A 21849-nucleotide genomic window follows, 5' to 3' on the forward strand; every position below is an offset into this window, starting at 1 on the left:
AAGGCTATCCCTTGCAAAAACAGCAGCTGGACATCTGGAAAAGCAGCACAAACGCATCACAGCTGGGAAGAGTATCGAGAACACGTAACTGTTCCCAAACCTGGAAATCCCGGGGGTCACACCCGAGCACTACGCGCCCCGAGGTGACCCGGGGGATGTCTGTGCGGGAGATTCAGACCTTCCCCTGGCCTCTGCCCTGCTCCCGCGGGCCCTGCGGGCCAGCAGCGCTGCTGCGGCCCCTGCGAGGGGCCGGCTCCCACAGCCCCGCCTGAAGAACGCCCGTTCGGCACCGGCGGGCCCGCGGCTGGCGGAGGGGGCGCCGGGCTGGGGAGGCGGCGAGGAGCCCCCGCACCCCGCCGGGAGCCGCCCTGCCCGCCTGCGCTCTGCGGGGCTGGCGCACGCAGGGCAGCGGGGACCCGCCAGGGCCCGCCCGGCTCCCCGGGGCCGCGAGGGTGGGGCCCGCGGCCGCCGCCAGCCGCGCTGTCCCCGCCGAGCTCCCGTCGCTGCTTCCGGCGCCGACCCGGAACCGGAAGGGGCGGCTGCGGCAGCGTGAGGAGATGGCGGCGCGCGGCACGGCGAGGCGAGGGGCTGGCGCGGGGGCGGCCCGCGGCACCGACCCGCAGGAGGAGCCGCCGCCCCCGCTCCAGGCCGTGCTGGTCGCCGACAGCTTCAACCGCCGCTTCTTCCCTATCTCCAAAGACCGGCCGCGGGTAAGAAACACCCCCCTCCCCCCCCGGCTGCTGCCGTCTCCCCCGGGCCGGTCCCTCCGGGGCCGCCTGTCCCGGTCTCCGCCGTCCCTGGCGGACCGGAGCGGGCAGGCCTCTGCCGAGAGGCGGAGTGCTCGCCGGCAGCGGTCGCGCTGTGCCCCACCGCCAGAGCCCCGGGCTGGGTCGGGCGAGGCGAGGCCCCCCAGCCGCTGCCGGCGGGTCCTGGGGGGCTGCTGGGCCTCAGCGTCCGCCCGGGGCTCGGGCAGCCCCCCCGCGCTGTGGGAGCCTCTGACGAGGGGTTGTCCTCGCTTGTAGCAGTCTCTGTTCCCCTCTGTAGAGGCAGTGGGGATCCAATTGCTGCCTTGGTGCTGTTTGCTTTTCCATATGGCGAGGCGAGCTGTGCTGCTTGCTTTTCGTCTGTCACTGATGCAGCAGCAGCAGTGGGTTTGGCAAGCTCGGTTCTGATAGAGGAAAGAAACAAAATCTTTGTGCTTGCCGGCAGTAATGGATTAAAGAATATGGCCAGAAAAATGCATGGGGAAAGCGCTTTAATTACCCAGATCAGAAGGCTTTATGTTAAAGGAAAGAGCGCTTCTGGAGAATTTAGATCTGAACGAGTCTTACCTCGTTTGCTGATTAAATGTTTGTGGAGGTCATGATTATACACGCGAGCTCGGGCCTGAACCGAAACAGCAGCAAAAATTAATTAGAGAACAGTATGAGATCACTCAATTGTGAATCAGTAACTCGGTTTAAAAGTGTGGCTTGAGTCTCAGGTCAAGTAAATACTCGCTTCACTTTAGGTTGGTTTGGTGGGGTTTTTTCCCCTTGTTTAATTCTGGACACTCATACTCCTGTGGCTTCATCATTCATGTCTGACAGGTTTTTCTTGAAGCAGTTAAAGCCTGAGTCAGGGAATTGGCACTCTGGGATTTCAGCCCCTGCCTCAGTCTTTCATTTGTCTGAGTCTTCTTGAAGTTTTGTATGTCATAGCTTCGCATTTTTTTTATGCCTTCCTATCTGAACTGGCATCTGCCCCTATAGGAGATCATAAATTAGCTCTTACTGTTTAGGTAAACTCTAAAAATTTTTGATAAAAAGTGGTGGAGCAGTTACTTGTGTTATTTTTTTTTATATTACTGATACTTTGTCCTTAAGTTGGAAGAGGCTGTTGCTGATGTTGAGGTACAGAGTGTTTATTCAGCTATCTGTATGGTTTTGGGTTGGTTTTTTTTTGGTTGTTTTTTTAGGCTCTTTTACCTATGGCAAATGTGGCCATGATTGACTATACCTTGGAGTTCCTAACAGCAACTGGAGTGGAAGAAACCTTTGTTTTCTGCTGTTGGAAGTCAGCTGAGATAAAAGAGCATTTACAGTAAGAATCTCTTCTTCTCTTTAGCTTTATCATGGAAAGGATTCTACTGTCCTCCAACAAGCCTCAAAGGTCTCAGTGATCCTTATGAAAACTCTGTGCAAGAGATTCCCTTTCAACAATTGTCTCAGTATATGTCAAAAAAGACTATTCCTCCTGTGAAGGAGTGTGGTTGTTGAGTGTATTAAAAGGGTTGAGTGATTTGGGACTTCGTTTATATTGGCATTTAACTTTTCTTGTCTAAAAGCAGGGGTTTCCTGTGGGTAGCCATGTAAATTAGAGTACTTGCCCTTTGCATTATGCCATGTCTTGGTGTGCAATGCAGGAGCGTATGGAAACAGCTCTCTCTGCACCTTTGCCTCTGCATGCTGCAGGTTTGCAAGCTAAAGAGAAATGTGCAGTCTTTTCCCTGCCTGAGTGTTGTGGTTTAACCGTGGCTGGCAACCAAGCACCACACAGCTGCTTGCTGCGAAAATTAACTCAGTCCCAGCCAAAACCAGGATACTGAGGCACTGCTTTCCAAGGAAAAAAAAAAGTTTGGGTTCTGTGTAACTTTTCCTTTTCCTTTGTCAAAACTTGGCTCACAGTAGAATTGGGTTTCCCTAGGTTTCCGTAAGCTACGGTCACAAAGTCTAAACCTCTTCAGTTTATCCGCTGTGTGCAAATGAGCATGCCTAAGCCTATCAATAGTGGGCTCACTGTAACAGGATTCTCCTTGCATGGATTTACAGATGTGGCATGCACTGGGGCACTGTGTCCTAGTGTGTTCTCTATAGAATAGCCTCTTTATGCCTTCCTGATGTGTTTTTCTCCTCCCAGAAAATCCAAGTGGTGCCGCCACACCTCTCCCAACACGGTGCGCTTTGTGACTTCTGACCTGTACCGCTCCCTTGGTGATGTGCTACGAGACGTTGATGCCAAGTCCCTTGTTCGTTCAGACTTCATTCTTGTCACTGGAGATGTGGTGTCCAATTTCAATATATCCAAAGCCCTGGAAGAGCACAAGTAGGTGTTGAAAGAGTGTATGCTTGCCTGGTGTGCTGAGACTCTGGGCTCTTAACTCTCTGAAGAGTCATTTTTAAACTTCTGCCCTTCTTTTTCAGGTTGCGTCGTAAGATGGAAAAGAATGTTTCTGTGATGACGATGATATTCAAGGAGTCTTCACCTGGTCACCATGCCAGGTGCAAAGAGGATGACATTGTAATTGCCATGGACAGTGCCACAAGCCGTGTCCTTCACTACCAGAGAACCCAGGGGCTGAAACGATTCCGCTTTCCTATGGTGCGTCTGGAACTTGACAGGTGGAAAAGGGCTGTGGTAGTGAAGCAGCCCATCCCAAGGAGGAGGTCCTCCTTGAGTGAAGGCCAGGGAGCTGTGCTTGCTGCTGCTTTTGGGGGAGCAGGTGGTAGGAAGTTAACTCTTCGTAAACTGGCCTTTTACCTTTAACTTTTATTTGAGGCTTGGTGAAATTGTGTTGGGATGCACACATTCGGGACTTGTTTCACAATTTGAAGATGGGGCAGACATATTTCTCACAATTCAGGTTTTGCATTTGTTTGATTCCTTTTCTCCATGTGAAACGGGAGTTGAATGATTTGTGCTATCACAGTGGTTCCCAAATTGGGATGCATATACCACTATTGTACACAAACCATTTTGAAGTGGCACTGAGCCTGTCACGGAGGGTGGAATAACAGCAGGTGGAAGGGGTAGTACCTCCTATTACCTCTGCCTGTAAACACCTAATAATGTAGAAAATGCTCTGTAAATGTCTGTGGAGGCACTTTCTCCAGTGAGATAGATGGATGTTTTTCTTTTTTCAGCTCAAAACTAAGACTGTGATTATATGGCATTTTCAGCCCCAAATCAGTAATCAGTAGATTATTTTTTACCTTCAAATGAAAACACAGATCACTGTAGGAAGCCAAAAAGGAAAAAACAAACCAAACAACAACAACAACCCACAGCTGTAAAAACCTACAGGGCATATGGAAGCTGCGACTATTGCGTTTTGATATATCAATGTTCTTTGCACACTTGTAGCACCCAGTGACTAAGGTAAGGAGCCTCCTGGAGGAAAAGTGATTGTTCAAAGTACAAGCTGTATCTTGGAGAGCTGCACTGTGTAAGGATGAGGGCAATCTTTGCTGACTGACTCTGTATGTGACCAGGCTGTGCCTGCTAAGCTTGTATCTCTGTAGATTGTAGATTTCTCTGATCTTCAGAACTTAAGCTAGTTTAATTATTCAACCAATACTGCCCTGGCTTATAGAAGGCATTTGGGGTTTGGTACTGTATGAGGCACTCAAATCACTGGAATTTTTTTCTCTTTCAGAGTCTGTTCCAGAACTCTATTGAGAATGTTGAGGTGCGCCATGACTTGCTGGATTGTCATATCAGTATCTGCTCTCCGCAGGTGAGCTCTACCCTTCTGAGGGTCCAAAAGTCAATCTGCATTGCTTCCTTTGTCCTGCTTGTGCAGGGGATGCAGGTGGCCTGAGTGTAGTAAGTTTGGGAACCAGAACTCTCAGCTTTTCTCAGTGATTGAGCTGAGAGCCTGAGTGATCATGTGGCACTCCTCCGTGGGCTGTATGGGTGCTCAGTCTGTATCTGGCATCCCTTGCTCGAGCCCAGGCAGAACTAGACAGTGGATGCATCAGTAGACTGGCTGATTTGGCGCAGGATGAAACTATTCTGGAAAATAAGTGCTTTCACTTTGAGTATATTTACATCTGTGGAGCAGAGGTGAAGGCTGTGCTATGGAAAAATGTCAGAATGCAAGCTGGTACCATGTTAGGGTAACATTCAGGGTTATTCCAGCCTAGGCTTGCTAATACCTCTTCCACGTCTGAAAAAGCTGGTCTACAGCCTTCCTTTGAGCGTGAAACTACAAAGTGAGGCTGGGCAGATTGCTTGGAAATGTTAAAGCAATGTTTGTCCCCTTCTGAAAATCAGAATCTGTTCATAGTCTCCGCTAGGAGTAGGAGATGGGAAGGTCAACACTCCTAGCAGAAGGATTCAAAGCTTTATTCAAGGCAAGAACATCACTTTCCTGTGCTATATAACACTGCTCTCTGAGAACCACTGAACAGCCATTAATTGTCTGGCCTCTCTGGCAATATTTTCTGCTAACTGTATTATTTCCTTATGTTCTGTTCCTGGCAGGTGGCTGAGCTGTTCACAGACAATTTTGACTACCAGACGCGAGATGACTTTGTGCGTGGTCTGTTGGTCAATGAGGAGGTAAGGAGAGGGTTGTTAGAAGGGAGATCCTGTTGCCTTGCATTAGAGAATCTTCTGACATGCTCCTCCCTCTCTCTCAGGTCCTGGGGAATCAGATCCATATGCACGTAACGACAGAAGAGTACGGTGCTCATATATGCAATCTGCTAATGTACGAAGCTGTGTGCTCTGACATCATCCGGCGCTGGGTTTATCCTTTGACTCCAGAGATGAACTTCACTGATGACAAGAATCAGAGTTACACCCATTCTAAACACAACATTTACCGAGGGGTGGATGTTAGCCTTGGCCATGGCAGTGTGCTGCAAGAGAACGTACTCATTGGGCAGGGAACGGTCATTGGCAGCAACTGCTCTATAACAAACAGCATTATTGGGCAGAACTGTAGGATAGGTGAGTAAAAGAATGGGGGGGCATGTAGGCCTTGCCAGGCAAGGGTGCAAGTTGTTGGGATTTAGTTTTTAATGTGCATTTGGCTCTGAGAGAGGATGGTAAGTGGGTATTGATTGACTTCTAATGGGAAGAAAGGAGAAAAGTTTGCTTTTCCAGCAGAGGAAATAGTTTTCAGGGTACCATAATGATGATGAGAGGTGGAAGGTACTTCATGCAAGTAAGTTGTTTTGATAGTAGAGAATGCATGACTTTTACTGATCTAGCGTTATTACCTACCAACATCCTGCAAATAAGGGACATCTGTCTCTGTTTTTGTGAACTGCCTGGTACTCCTTGCTAGTCTTGGCTGGAATTTTTTTGTGATTTGGCTGTATTTATGCAAAACCAAGAAGTCAGTTGTTACTGTCAGCTTGTTAAATCTTTGTAGAGATCAAACCTGTCTTTTAGCTTTGGGTAAGAAGTAGCTGTAGGCCTCTAAGGCCAATTTTTACCTTTCATCTAACATCCGTCATGCATCAAGGGCACTGGGATTCAGCAAGATGCTTTCTAGTGGACTCAGCAGTGTGGGAGAGCAACACACTCCCTTGCTCAACGTATTTGTGCTTGGTGATGCATAACAGGTGATAAAGTCATTTTGGATGGAGCTTCTCTCTGGGACAGAGTACACATAGCAGATAACGTGGAGATCTGCCATTCTGTTATCTGTGATGAAGCTGAAGTGAAGGAGAAAGTAAAGCTAAAGCCCCGCTGTGTCCTCTCTTCTCAGGTGAGCTGTATTTATGTCTGTTCTGCTTTTTGTCTGTCTTGGCAGGTTACTAGGCTTACACTAGACCATACCAGAATACCAGCATGCCAAGGCTACTCCAAGCCTTTGTGCAGAGGTGGGGGATATTCTACTGCTCCCACCTTTATCTTATTTTTTTTTGGCTAGGGTAGTGTGATATGTGATCGAGCAGTGCTGATCTTTTCAATTATACTTGTTAGTATACAGCTTGCCTGGAGCAGCCGTTGTCTGTGCTGGTGGAGATACATGGGGGCAATCAGGGTATTTCTTCATTAAGATATGTTGCACATACTTGCAGGTAGTAGTAGGTCCTGGCATCACTCTTTCTGAGGGCACAGTGATCTCTCTGCACCCACCAGATGAGGAGGAAGATGATGATGACCAGTTCAGTGATGATTCTGGCGTGAACAAGCAGGAAAGCAAAGTGAAACTAAAAGGTATGAGGGTCTTTGGTTCCATGCACTCAGGCTATGCAGAGGGCTTTGCCTTGCATGATCTTTTGGGGTCTTTCCCTCCCCCGTTGTAGACTCTGCAGTGCCAGGTTGAAGCTTAGTGCAACATTCAGCTTGGAACATGTTTGTTTTCAGCAGGGCAAGCAAGGATATTCAGCTCAAGTTGGACAGTGAGATGTACCTCAGTATCCCAGTATTAAAATCTTTGGAGACTCAGCTGTTTTTCCATTTTTCTTAGAGTAGGGGCCTTGTACGAGACAATAAGGTGAAGCTGGAAGAGGTGTTCACAGTTCAAGGCAAGTTGCAAGATCTATGTCCTCATACCTGGACTGTGTCCAAGGACTTTGTCCTCGTGAAGTGCTGTTTCTACCAGTCTGGGTTTGACAAGGGATCTAAACACGGTCAGCTGAATGTTGCTGCTGTAGGGAGGAGTAAGTTTGTCACTTGTCAAGGCAAGTGAGAAGATAAAAGCTGAAATATGTATGCATCTGCAGGAATCCCAGCTCCCTCTTGATGAAGGATATTCAGGGGCAGTAATGTGCAAGTTATACCAGTCTATTTCAGGTTTGCCTGTAAGCAGATCCAGTACATCTGCCTCCTAATCACTGTTTCTTTTTCAGGTTACAATAAAAAGGATGTAGGCTCAGAGGGCAGAGGCTATCTCTGGAAAGCAAATGACAAGAATGAAGAGGATGAAGAAGAGCAGAGACAAAGCCTATGGGGTGAGGAAAAGTTTAGTGTAGTCACCTGGAGGTGGACAGATGGACCTGTGTCAGGGAAACTGGCTGAGTGGGACACTGGTAATTTTGTCTAGAGTAAGACCTGGGCTTTGTGAAGCAGGCTGGCTCCAGATAATGTGTATGGAGGCAAGGTGAGAGGTGAAAGCAGGTGGTGGACCAGATTCTCTCTTCCTGTGCTCTGTGGAAGATGTTTGTTGTGTATTTGACAGAAGCTAACACACAGAGCTGCCTGTGGTGTGAAGGGTGCACTATGGGATACCAGGCCCTCCCTTAGAGGGAATATGCTTTGGCTATTCTGGGTACTGCTGGCTTTCTTCCTGCTAGTGACAGTGTCTGCTGACATTGCTCCATCGTGAGTCAGCAGTCTGCATAAAATATGTCTGCTTCTGTCCCTGTCCTTTGTTGTCTGCATGCAGACTCTTAAAAAAAGTCCCATTATCCCAGTGCCAGCTGTAGCATTCCCTCTGCAGCAAATCTAATCATCTGGACCCGCAAGCAGAAGCTTCCTTGCAAGGACAGATAGTTGCTGACTTAGTTGGGAAGTCTCTGGGACACCTGGTTCCTTATGCATATGACAGCTGCAGCTTTCGAGTGTTCAGTGCTGCATCTTTTCTTCATCAGGCCCAACTATGCATTCAGAGGAAGAGAGCGAGTCAGACAGTGACCTGAGCATGGGCTCTGAGGAGCCAGACAGTCGGGCAGCATCCCCTCAGCTAGATGACATCAAAGGTGAGAGATGGTCTGTTAAGAAGTATGGTGGGTCTGCAAGATAATGCAGTCAGTGTGAGATTTGTGCTGCTTTCTCTAGGTGTATTGGAAAATTTGTGGATGTCTGTAATATATTTGTTTCCTGACCTCACTTCCTGCATTTTCTACAGAGTTCTTTAATATGCCCAGTATTGTTGTTGTGTTAACCTGAGGCAGCCAAGGATGAGGAACCAGTCAAAGATTCTCCATCTTTTTCACTCCTGATCCTGGGCCTTCATGAAAGTGACCTCCCTGAGTTGTCGGTTTAGGCAATGACGCTGCCATTTATTTAAACTCAGAGATTATGTGATGGTCCAGCAGAGTTTCCCTGTCCAGACAGCTTACTGCTGTGACCATGCTGGCAAATTAAATGTTTTTGTAGGAGCTGCCTCTTTTGGCAGATAGGCTTTGGTTTTCTGTTCCGCTGTGTTAAACTTACCTGGATTTGAAAAGAGTTCAAGCCAAACTGGGGGGGGGGGGAAAAAAAAGCCTTTTTCATGTTAAAATACCTTCCCAAAGAAAATTAAACTAGTAAATTTTAAGTTTGAATTCACATCTTTAGTTAGGGGAAGATGAGGTTTGTCTGAATGAGAAAGGCTAGATTGTGAAAGTGTAATAGAAATTCTGCTCTAAAAGGTTGCACAGATAAATAGCTTTGTGCTGGTTTGTGTGGCTAGATCAATGATACCTAGTAGGTAATCTCCTTTATTTAATTATATTCCACTATTTAAAAGTATAGTTGATGTGGTTTTGTACCAGCTTACAGAGAACAAATAGACATCTGTGTCAGAGTGCTTGCTTTGTTAAGAGCATAGAGTTTCTTCAGTAATGAACAATTTGAAGAACCTGTGCTTTTCCTTGTCATGTCTAACTACCTGTCCTTTTTTACATTAGTTTTCCAGAATGAGGTTCTGGGTACATTACAGAGGGGTGAAGAAGAAAACATTGCCTGTGACAACCTGGTCCTGGAAATCAACTCCCTCAAGTGAGTGTTCCCTAATGCTGAACAGTTGGGTTTGAGAGCAGATATAGAAAGAAGTGGAGAAACTATGTGAATACCCGTGTTTGGTTGTTAAACACTAATGTTATCAGTACAGAGCATGAGAAATGCGGGTTAGAGGTCATAACTGAATGACAACAGAAACTGATGGAGAACTCCAGCTGCATCTATAGGATCCTCAGTGGTTAGGCTTTTCCTGCCCCGATTCTGTAACGAGAGATTGAATTGCTATTAAGTAACTGTGGACTGAAGACAGCGAGCCACTTCTTGGCACAGGCTGCCTATAAGTTCATGCAGGGGCTGCTGCTCTGTGCATTGCAACATTTGGCCAGCTGCTTACAGCTGGGGCTGTGCTGGGGCGGAGCTTGTCCACTCTTTTTTACAGTAGCAAGTCTAAAGCACATAGAGTGTCTTTTACCTAGTATTTCTCAGATACAAACCCATTTCCCTTCTCTTGTGCAACAGTATTCCTACAGCACTCTAGTAAATGTGAGGGTGCTGTCCCTGCAGCAGCTCGTTCCACAGTGATAGCACATTTTCAGGACTTGTGGCCTTATGCAGGGCCTGATGCAATGCACGGTGGTTTTGTTGTCTGAATACTTGGAAAACCAAACAAATAAAAAAACAAGCCTGAAAGACGAAAATCAAATTTTCTGCTCTATGTCTGTGAAGATAGTGTGAAATGTTGTGGGGGTTTGCCTTTTTCATTGCAGGTATGCGTATAACATTGGCCTGAAGGAGATGATGCAGGTGCTCAGCAAAGTGATCCTGGAGTTCCCACTGCAGCAGCTGGATGCAAACCTGGACTCCCAGAACTATTTCTCAGCATTAGTTCCGGTGAGTCCTGCTTCATTTGACTCTTCTTTGGGCTTTTCTCCTAGTGTGTAGGACTCTGCCTGGATGCCCCAAGTAGTTCCTTGCTGAGAAGACTTTTTGGTGAAGCTAAAACCACCTGAACTCCTCGAGTTCATGAACCTCTTTGTCTTCTGTAGAAATAAAAGTGAACTGTAATTATGCTACCTGCTTGACAGAATCAGCTGAGACTATAGGGGTGGGGAGCCTTACTTCAGTACCGATGGTTGTTTCTGTTCCCAGTGAGTGATAGAATAAGTGCATCACTTGTAGAAGAGAAAAGAGAGGGACTGTTAGAGATGTTTTACAGCCTTGTATTCCAGAAATCCAATTCCAGTTCATCATAAACCTTGTCTCTGGGGCATCAGAGAGTGCTCCTCTCCCAGTGGGATCTATTCCAAGGTCTTACTTGTCTGCATACTTTTAATTAGTGCCAATTTTTTTCCAGCCAAATGCAAAGCCATGATATTGTTGCCTTGAGCGAAGATAGAGGGTTCTGTTGCGTCTCTAAAGAGACGGGTTGTATAATAGGGTGAGAGCAATTTCTATTTCCTGACTTAAGGGAGACAAAATAGGGTAGGATTTGCTTTAAAAAGCAGGCAGTCTTATCTTAATGGTTTTCTTCATCCAAGCTGAAGTTGTATTTTTGTCTCTTTGCTATAGTTCGCTTATGTAATTGAGTTTTTCAAACTCTGCAGGTTACAAAGGTGCTCTTTTGGGATGAATGGGTTTGGGAAGGACTAGTTTAATTTGTTTAGGAGATGGAGCTAAAGAGGAACACTAGACATCCTCATAATCCTTTCTGTGAGGAAGTATGTACTTTCAGTTGATGGGGAAGTGTGGAAAACTAGTTCTTCTTTACGTAGGTGTAAGCATGGCACTTAAGTAATTTCCTGGACATGTGGAGATGCCTTCTGTAGGAAACATCCATGTGAACTGATCTGTTCATCAGATGGTTTAGTGAGACGTTGCTGTTCACTCTGTTTAAATTCTGCTTGCTTTTGTTCATTTTCCCAGACTTTGTTGATTGAATAACACGTCCTGTCCTGGAAAAGGAGAATTAAAGAAGGAGAACTGAAGAGAGTGTTAGAACAGGTGTTAGACTTAAGTGGAAAGCATTATATCTAGACAGGAGGTTGTGTGGAGTTGGTAGCTGTGTAGGACGTTTGGGTTTTTTTTTTCCCAGCTAGGCTATGGCATCTCTTTCTGTTTCCCAGATTGGGCTCCTAATCTAGCATGAGTAGGACAGGAGAAACTTTGTGTCAGAAGACATTCTAGTCTGGGATAAGGGATGCTACTTAAATGCATAGTTTTGTGTAATTGCCCAAATCCCTTTAGAAGCTGAAGACAACGGAAGTACATGAAGGCCTTAACTCTGGGTAACTTTGTGTATATTTCATGGCAGAAAAGCTGATGCTCATGGTTAACAGCAGAGACAGGAAATCAACTTACTGACAAGTGATAATAATCTAAATGCAATATTCAGGGTGACCGTGCCCTGTGTCATGGAGAAGTGGAATTTCTCTAGGCAGGGAATTGTATGGCACGTGTATTTATGAAACTGATATTATCCATAGATTTATCAAAGAGAGCTAAGTGCCAAGCCAATTAACTGTCATGGTAGCCAGTTTCTCCAGATGGCCCTTGTAAAGAACAACGAGGAAGTTTCTTAGAGAGTCCTTCTCCAGGATGGTTTTGTGCCTTGGTGTCTCTACTGCATGCGGAATTGTTGTGCTGGCTTTCTGTACCGAAATCAGCAGGAAGGCAGTATCCTGGTAAGGTGTACTGGTAATGTTGAATTGCACACATGATATTAGTCACCATTACGATAACCCGATATGTTTGAGCTGAGATGTACCTCTGATGGAGGCAGTGAATCAGCCTTCAAAGGCTTATTAAACAGACATCGATGGTCTTCCTGGGCAGCGCTGCTTTGTATATTTACCAACAGTGCTCTGAAGAAAAGAGACCAGTTCTTCTGGCAGAACAGAACATGCATGTTTGTACAGCATCTGAAACAGTGGCTTTTCTGCAACTTGTGGTTCTCTAGTTAGTAGAAAGTACCCTCCATTAATTTACTAATACTGACTTACACCCTGAGAATCCCAAGTGCTAGTTTGGTATAGGTTAGTACATAGTGAAAGCATGTTGCTGAAGTGCGTAGCTATGCAGCTAAAACTGCCTCAGTCAAGAGCAGTATTAGGCTGAGATCTGCTTATGATGGTTTACATATGGCAAAGTGTTATTTTGTGTGAGATGGGGATACTTGCCTTCCAAGAGTGGTGAATATCAGAAGACCACTGAACTTTACAGAACTGTTTTATGTTTCTAACTCTTTGTACCTCAAGTCTGACTAAGAGATGCTGGACAAAGATGTGATGCTTGTGTAAGAGTGATGGTAGAACAGTCCCAGACACCTCAGGAGGGGAAATTGTGGAAATGCCATAGTTATGATGTATGGTTTTACTTGAAACCACAGTATGTGCTCTGAAATGCTGGCCCCTGAGCATGAAGCTCTTAAGTGTTGCAGCAATTCTAGGAAACAAGCATCTGGTAAAGGATATGCCTCTGGGTATATTTCAGATGAAACATGGAGGCTTGAGAAATAGTTACCCAGTTCGATGTATGTCAGGCATCTTGTTCAGCTCTTGTACAAGTTGGAAAGCAGAGATGGTATAGAAAACCAAACCTTTCCTAAAACTGTAGACTTGATTTGAGCAAATGTGGCTGAAGCTGCTGATAAACTGAAAGTTTCGCTTCTGTTGTCACTGAAGCAGCAGCAAACAAGGTTACATAGGTGAGGATGTCTGAAGAGAGCTGGGGAGGCAATATAGCAGTTCAGTTTGCTGAGCTGGCTAGTGTCTGCATTGCTGCCCAGCAGCTAGCATGTGTGGTGCACCTTGTCAGGTTTCTGTTAGGGAGCCTTACTCTTTTGCAATGTCATGCAAGTGAACACAACCTGGGATCGCTTATTCAGGGACCAAATGGATCTCTGCTTTCACTGAAGCAGTTTATGGTGATTGGCACAGATGCTGTTACGGTGTGACAGGCTGGAATTACAACTTCGTCCCTTGTGCTTTGCACATGCTTCATGATGGTGTTCTGCGCTGGAGGTAGGGGTAAAATAGGCCTGCTGCCAGATCTGATGAAAAAATGAAGCAACCTGTCAGAGAAATTTGCTAGACTGTAGATTGTTTTGAGGAGTTACTCAGGTAGAGTCAAAGCCTGGAAAGTTACATTGTCCGTAGGGCTCTGTCAGGTATCTTTCCACATTTTTCAGTCTTTTATTCAATCTAAAGTAATTGCAAGCTTCTAGTTCCCCAGTTCAGATTTTCATGAAACTCCAAAAACAGCTTCTCTGCTCGTACAGGCTTATTAGGGCTGTTTTTGCTAGGGGCTCTGTGGGGCTGTGCCCTGCTTTCCCCGTTAGCACCAGTTACATACAGTGCATGTTCTTGGCCTGAGATGGTATATTTTTTCTTCCTTCCCTTTCCCAGCAGTAGGCATACTGGATTGAGTCCTGGGGTTGTGAGTGTTTATAGCACTGCTTTCTTTATAAACAACTTCCTTTCAGAAACTCACGGATTCTGGTTAGAATTGGGCCAGCTTACGATTTAAAGGCATTAACAGAAAGGTATTACGAAATATTTCTTAGCCTGAAAAGAACTTGCTAGTAGCTTTATTATATTTGAAGTAAAGAATTCCAAAGGATAATAAAAATGCAGGAGATGGTTGTAGAGGAGGGAAGAGTGTTTAGAATTAAGCATTTTATTAAAGACTAAAATACTTTCTGGAAGTATGCCACACAACCCTCAGTTTTTTGTTGTGATACGGTGATGATTAGGATCATTCTGTACTGTTACTGTTATTCTTTGAACCAGTGGATGTACTACTATACAGATCAGTTAGTACTAATCCCCTTCTTTGTTTCTGCTTAAGGCATGCAAATTCCAGCATGGTTGCGTAGCAAATGTGTCTGAAGAGGTGATGGAGTGTATGTAGTACTAGGGAGCAGCTGAGCAGTGTTTCCTAGTACAGGCACCTTTGGTAGTCCACACTAGCTTGGGGTTCTAGCTCTGCTATATGTCCTGGAGCTCTTTTTCTGGCAGGGCTACTACCGGGACAGAATAATTCTGGTTAACCCTGAATGTAGGTGACTCAAAGCTGCTTCATTACACCCTAAGCCTCTGTGAATTACCTGTTTCCCTTCAAAACGAACCAGATGTATTCTGTAAGGAGACACTTTTGAAGGCACAGCAAAACAGTATAACTGTAAGGGCATGCCAGGGATGTAGTTGCAGTAATGCCTGCTGTTTAATTAATCCATTTTAAAAGATGTGGAACTCTGATTTAATTTCCTAACTGTTTTTGTAGGATGGTCTGGTCATGACCTGGCCAGTGAGGAATTTTTTGTATCGTATCCTAGTTCTGATACCTTTTAAAATAGTTACGGACAGGGGTCTAAGTATCTTTATTACATTACCTACTATTCCAGATTCAGGTCAGTCTGCATTGCTTTGCAGAGCTTTCCTTGCTGCTTACTTTCCAGATATGTACAACAAGTGGAAGAGCTGTGGGGGACTTGGACAGAAATACTGTTTGAAGAGGCAGCACCAAAATCATTAAACTAAAGATTTCATAAAACTAAGCCTCGGAGGAGAGAACTGAGATCAGCTAATAGTGCAACAACTTCTTGCCCTTCATCCCTGCTACCCATTCCCTGCAGCAGACTCCAGGATTGACAGAATAAGCCTGTCAAACACACAAACATGTAACGTGTACTTAGGGGCTGCTCCACTGCATTCCTGGTTTAGGGGTGGCTATTTTGCACTGTCCATTTCTACTCAGCTGGTAATTATCCTGGCATTGTCTTTTTCTCATTTTTCTTATTTGCTTTTCTGCTTTGAAGGAAGGTTCCACTGAAATGTCAGCTGCTTTGTAGGGGAAAGGTTTGAGTAGCAAATGTGTGTACCTCTTCTGATCCATCTGCTGTGAAATGATTTTCTGTAAGACTCCATTAAACACATTTATTGTGATAATCCAGTATTCCACCCAGAGAGGCAAAAGCAAGAAAACTAACAGATATCCTCAGAGCTGCTTAGTAAAACTAGGTCCTATCTGCATATGTGAGACTTAACAGCATCTGTTTCATGGACAGAGTGGGGCAAATATATTAAGTGGTCAGCTGAATGGTTTCTTAAAATGCTTCCCTGGGTCAGTTTCTTAGCGCAGCACAGCTGAGGAAAAGCAGGGCTGAGTGCACACATCCATCTCGTAGCTCAGGAACTCTTCTGTGTGTTTTCCCTGCAGCTGTTGAAGAACTGGACCCCGTTGTTTAAGAACTACATAAAACGGGCGTCAGATCACTTGAATGCCTTATTTGCCATTGAGGAATTCTTCTTGGAACATGAAAGTCTCTGCACATCAATAGCTAAAGTGAGTATCTGCTCCCAACTCGTGAGGACCTGTTTTTGCTAGATTCATTGTGAAATGCATCCTGTTTGCATCATTGGCTTGTCAGCTTTAGAGGAGAGAATTTTTGGGTCTCAGTGGAGAGTGTGTATAGAAAATCCATCTATAACAATTGCTTTTTTTAAAAAAAAGAAGTCTGTGTCTGTTTGTGCCTCTGAGGGACCACAGCTGAGGGTGAGTATTAATTACCAGCATGCAGCCTGAAGGGAGCTATTATTTTGCAGCTTCTAACCTGGATGCCCTTGTTGTGTGATGCTGGAAGAGGTGAGGCCAGAGGCTTGCTTAAGGAAGAGCTTTTCTTCATTTGTCTCTCTATGGTCCCTGGGATCCAACTGCCAAATGGTTTATCCTGCTTTAGAGTACAAAACAAGCAAAGCTGGGAATAAGGGTGGGATTTCTTATTCAGGCTGAGCTAGTTATGAAACTGGGAATAAAGGGGAGCTGACCTATCTCCCCACTTCTGAGAGTTTTCAGTATATTCCTCCTCACCCTCCTTCACAAATATTTTGTCCCTGCATTCCTTCTGCCCTGTCACACTGAGAGCATTTGACTTGGATCGGAAGTCTTTCCTTTAGCAGTGTCTCAGGAAAACCCTGTCTCTTTTGGAAAAGCTCTCCTAGAGCCTGCTTAACTCTTGGTTCCTTAAGAAAGAGTAGTCCTAACTTCTGCTACCAGTGCTTCTGGCTAAATGGCAAAGCACTTAGGACTGTAGCCAAAAGCCTTCAGTTTGGTGAGCCAAAATGTCCTTGAAGTACAGCAATGGTTTGGCATGTGTCCATTGTTCTGGGGGCCTGAGTTTCCCTGGAGGCTGGGAATTGAAGTGACACTTGATATTTGGAGTTGGCAGCCAGCTTTGTCACTGCTTTGCCGCAAGGAGACCGACTGCAAAGTGCTTGCTCTGCCTGAGCACAAAGGCACCCTGAGAAAGCATGATTGCATCTTACCCTCGCTGCACTGTGCCAGAGTTTGAGCTGATAAATGACCAATTGCTTTGACACCTGCCATAAGGCAGTTTTAAGAGAGAACTGGCAGGAGAAGGGAGTCTGAGGCAGAGCTGGATAGATTAATACTCTTCTGGGCACATGTCACCGTTGTGTGTATGTGGGCCAGCGTAAGTTGTTTGTTAGATCTGCTTTGGGGATGGGTTTTGGGATGCTTTATAAAAGAACTTAAGTAACGTCTTGAACTGACATCCTCTGCGGCCCTTCGTTGCCCACAGCTCTCAATCATACCCAGCATTCTCAGAGCTGAAGCTGATGGGGCTTGAACTCAGACTCATTATGTGTCATAGCACGTAACTGTCAGGAACATAAGGCTTGGTAGGAGAAGCACAGTTATTTTTAACAATAAAAGCAAAACTAAGCAGACTGAGTGCCTTCTGTTGAAGATGGAGCCGGGAATCACAGAGTACGTGCAAACTTTGTACTTGGATACGTACTAGGCTCAAAAGACTTTATAGAGAGCCCTGTTGCTCTTTTCTAATCAATGCAGGTGTTGATGACCTTTTACCAGCTGGAAATTCTGGAAGAAGATGTAATTCTCAATTGGTTCTCTTTGCGGGACACATCTGACAAGGGAAGGCAGCTTCGTAAAAACCAGCGGGTAAGTCCCAAAGGTGTTTAAAGAGGTGGGGGGAGGGGGAGGAGAGGGACAACAGCTGCTGAAAGAAACTATGAGTGGGTGCCACTGTTGCCTTCTGTGGAGCAGCTGCCATTACATGGTAGGCCAGTAATGCACCAGTGCATTGAACACTAAGCAACACAACTTTTTTCTCCAGAGCAGACATTTCTGTGCATTCTGCCACAATCCTGTTTGGATGGGGAATAGAGGTAGTAGGAGAGGGAGACTGGTTTTAGCAGGGGCTCTGTAGCACGAGGCCAGCACTCTCTGGAGTAGTAGCGCGGCTTCTCTAAGCCAGCACCCATTTGAAATGGGCTTTAGGCCAATGCCCTGTGTGCTGGCCCCATGCAGTTCCTTTGAAGCTTTCATTCCTGGCTCGCCAGTCCCTTCACATGTATTTCTGAGCGTTTGCTGTACTGAGTGGTTTCATTTGGCTTGTTGCAAAGGAGCACATAAACTTCCCCCCCTCCGTCAGGCAGAACTTTGTGCTGCAGTTTGGCTGAGCCCTGTTCCAGTCCCTTTCCCTGGATCTGGAAGAGGAGCAGGGGAAAAAAGCAATCTCTGAAGAACTCCAACTTTGTTTAAAACCTTTGCAAAGTCAGCTCTTGGTATAAGTCAGCAGTGCTTTCAGCTGCTTTTCGAGCCCAGTTAAAAGGTAAAATGAGCTGCCTTTTCTTTACAGCAATTTCTCAGGGAGTAGGATTTTCCCAGCAGTTTTCATAACATGTCTTAGCTAAAGTGCAGCTGTCATCTTTTCTCCCTCAAGCTCTGAAAAAACAGAACTTTTGTCTTTTTGCCGAGTGTTGTGGGGGAATTGTCTGACTGGAGGAATCTCCCTCAGGAATCTAAACAGTCTGTATTTGTCCATGGCATCCCAGTTGTTTTACATCTAAACTTTGGTCTCTCCTTCAATCTGCCTCCGTTTCCATATCTCCTAGAAACACTCTTTCTCATGCATAATAGTGGTACTCACTGACACAGTGTGGTTGTTGAGCGTTCTGTTTGGTGTCACTTGTTACCCAATTACATTGTATTCTCTCTGCAGCTCCAGAAGTTTATCCAGTGGCTGGAAGAGGCAGAGGAAGAGTCGTCTGATGGCGACCAAGACTGACAGGGTGGTTCGGTATGAGAAGAGGCACTCCCTCTGCCTTTCTGGGCTGAGTGGGCAGGGCAAGATCAATGCCAGTGCATGGTGTGTAGATGTGGGGCCTGACATCGAAGTGACTGACAATCCCATCATAGTTGTGTGTTCCCAACTTTGCCACTTCCCTCCCTCCCTCACTTGCCTAGTGCCACCTTATGTTGGATGGTTGGAACCCAATGTCAAAACCATAAGGGAAAAGCAGGAGGTGGTGATACCTAGGATCCCTCTGGAGGCTGGATATGATATACTATAAGCTATCTTTTGGAAGGTCTTTGTTACTAATACAAAGGGAGAAAATAGATGCAAATGTGTACAACGCTCTTATAAATTTAACTGCCAGGGTTGTGGAAGACTGGTCATATAGCTAAGTTATTTGGAGTCATTGTTGCTTCTGTAGCTAAGAGAACTCCTACTGAAGAGACACTGGCAAGGTTGGTGAGTTGGGAGCACATGGATTAGGATCTGGAGTGCAGGACTCAGATTCGGGAGTTCCTGTGCCTGAAGAAGATGCAGTTGTCTGAGGATGCCCAAGGCATTTTGAAGCCTAGAAGGCACTTCTGTGATCTTTCCAAAAGGGAAAATCTTTTGCCATCTGCTGTGCTAGGATCTAACACAAGGTTGCACAGTAGAGTTGGTAAAACATTGTGTTTCCCCCTTCCGTAGAGTAGGGGATAATGCGTGCTCCGTTCCCCCTGCGGGGGCTGGCTAACAGTGGATGTGCACTGACCAGTGAAATGCTGCATGGATCACTACATCTTAGATGTGATCTGTCTTCTGTGTGTCCCCAGCTTGGCAAATGCTTTAGAAAAGTGTCTGTTCCTTTATTTTTTTTTTATAAAAAGGTAGTGGAGGTGCCTGGCTGCTTCTGCTGCACCAACCTCACTTGTGCTTTGCTCTGAGGGCACTGACCACGCCAGCTGCTTTAAGGAGGATGCAAGTTCCTAAGTTCTGCTCCAGTGTGAAAAGGAGCAAATGGTATTTCCTTCAACAGCACGTGCTTTGTGTTTCCACATGACTTTAGTTACACAAGCTTGCTTACTACATGTCCTTTTATTTATTTGAAAACTTCCCTTCCCTCAGCAGGGAAAGTGCTGTAAAGTTCAGCAGCCGCAGAGCAACTCGGCATGCAGCAGGGAATGAGTGTGCCTCTGGCACTGCGTTGCCAGCACAGACAATGTGTGGCAGTAATAAGGCGTTTAAGAACAGCTTTCTTGGAAGTGTCACTGTGCTGTGTTCTTTCCTGCTGTCAAAGAACAGAGCACAAAAGGCATAGCAAAGAATCAGCTTGTGTTCATAGGTTATTTGTTGGATGTGCTGACCTTGCCTCTGCCCCTTCAGGAGGAGCACGGAATAAATCCTTTGGGGGGGGGGGGGGGGGGAGTGCACTGGAGCTGCCCACTCAGGATATTTACTTGGCTGTTCTGTGGTGTCACAGTTGTCAGTGAGGGGACAGCGTTAGGTGCTGGAGACCAGGGATACTGCCTCCTAAAAACTGACGTTCAGGCAGGGTGATCTTGTGCACTCACACTATCAGTTGCCAGGATTGTGCATAAATGTGCTTGTTTTCTGACATTGCAAACTCAGTCTTGTAAATGTTGGGGAAATAGTTGGTACCTGAATTTTCTGTATCTGCAAATATTTAATTCAGGGAGCAAATAAAAACTATCCTGGTGTTACCGGCTTCTTTGCTTTGTTTGACTTTGAATTGTATGTCTCCAGTTGTGCCACATGCCTGAGCAGGGCTTAACTGGTAAGCTAAATAACTCATTGCTACTTTTTCCTCAAGAGATTTTAAGCGCATAATAGGTAGGTAGGTAGGCAATCTGCAGGCCATTGAATCAGTATAAATGTTCAGTGATAACTCATGACCTCACTGTTTACAAGTAGAGAACAGTTAATTAAAACTTCTGAACTTAAAATCCTGAAATGGGTGAGGTTTGGTTTTGTACAGGATTATGTTGCAAAGATGAACCTTAAACCCTGTGAAACCTGTTATCCTTTGCCATGATGAGAATTAGTGGGAACGCTGGCTGTTAGGTACTGCATTGTGTCCTCCTGATGTGGGGGAGTAAGAACTGGCAGAGAGGGGGAAGGACAGCTGCAGAGCTCTTAGTAAAACCATTTACAAACCAGCTGCAAGACTTGGTATTTTTAAAATTTCTTTGGACATCTTAAGTATTTTTTTCCTTTTACAATGTAAAGATGGCTTAAAAAGTAGGTTTAACATACTGTTCTGTAAATGACTCAATTTTGCCAGAGGCTCTTGATCCTTTGTACCAAGTTTTTTCCGTTCTTTCCTCCTTTGCTTCATAGTAGCAAGCTTGTTCATGGTGTGAGCTGCTTGCTTTACCCAGGGATTAAGATCCAAGGGGACAAAGTTGCTGTGTGGCCAAATACCCTTATCCTTCAGGCCTTGGTGGTGTGTGTGGGGTGGTGGTTTTACAGGTGCCGAGAACAGAGTAGAAAAAAGGAGACAAAGTAGGACATTTTATATTCTCCAAGGTGAAGTTGTGGCATGGCACAGCATCCTTACGGGCAGGTAAGTATATACTTTTTAAAGGAGCGTTAATTGCATTGCTTAAGTATAGGGTGGGCTTGATGTTTTCTGTTGTCTTCAATCAAGATTTGTATTTGGTTGGAAGACTAGAAATGCCTTTGAGACCAACCTTGACTGCACAAACTGCATCCATCTTTTTGAGCAATGTAAGAAGTATTTTTATTTTCTTCTAAGGCCATAGTAGTCAACTTGTGTGACTTTCCATCTGACATGGATGGGTGGGTGGATGAATGGCACCTGGTGTTCCTCCATCAAACCCAGAACTTCAGTTAACAATAGCGTGCCTTTTAGAAAAAGATAGTAGTTTTGTGCTACTTAAAGGTGTAAGCGATGGAACTCAAGTACATCCACTTCTGCTTCGGGCTGTTTCAAGATGCACTAAAATGCCTGGAGCCTGTGTACTCTGTAAGGAGAAGCAATGCTATCGATGCTGCAGTTTTTAAATGTAGACATAAGCCAACAGGCTGTTCAGAATCCCCTACTGCTAATTTATTTGGCTCTGTGTTCCTCCATTAGGAGTGAGTTGTACTTCCCAAGACCTCTGTGAAAAGTTAAATCAATCTATTGATTTGAGTCTGTTCAATCACTTGGCCTGCTTTAAAAGAAAAGGCTGCTGTAACAATGAGACTTCATCTGCTACCGCCATGGGTGTGAGTGTGTGTGACACTCTTCCTCTGGGCTGCATGTGCTCCTTTGTCACCAAAAGGGCAATTTTTTGAAGTGCTGAGCTCCCAAAGGTGTCTAGTACATAGAATGCAGGCTCCAA

The 21849-nt window shown here is 45.4% G+C and overlaps 1 protein-coding gene across 1 annotated transcript; it reads left to right on the forward strand.

Moving 5' to 3' along the window:
* The first annotated feature begins 527 nt into the window (after positions 1 to 527).
* EIF2B5 (eukaryotic translation initiation factor 2B subunit epsilon) lies at positions 528 to 20207 on the forward strand. Its single transcript, XM_055723740.1, has 16 exons — positions 528 to 710; positions 1958 to 2082; positions 2899 to 3084; positions 3183 to 3360; positions 4415 to 4495; positions 5245 to 5322; positions 5403 to 5715; positions 6336 to 6481; positions 6798 to 6936; positions 7572 to 7673; positions 8313 to 8420; positions 9333 to 9423; positions 10152 to 10275; positions 15601 to 15726; positions 17254 to 17364; positions 18428 to 20207. The coding sequence occupies exons 1-16, from the start codon at positions 558 to 560 to the stop codon at positions 18491 to 18493; spliced, it is 2127 nt and encodes a 708-aa protein (XP_055579715.1). The 5' UTR covers positions 528 to 557; the 3' UTR covers positions 18494 to 20207.
* Positions 20208 to 21849: the final 1642 nt, after the last annotated feature.

The sequence above is a fragment of the Falco cherrug genome, chromosome 11, assembly GCF_023634085.1.
Source record: "Falco cherrug isolate bFalChe1 chromosome 11, bFalChe1.pri, whole genome shotgun sequence".
Classification (NCBI taxonomy): Eukaryota; Metazoa; Chordata; class Aves; order Falconiformes; family Falconidae; genus Falco; species Falco cherrug.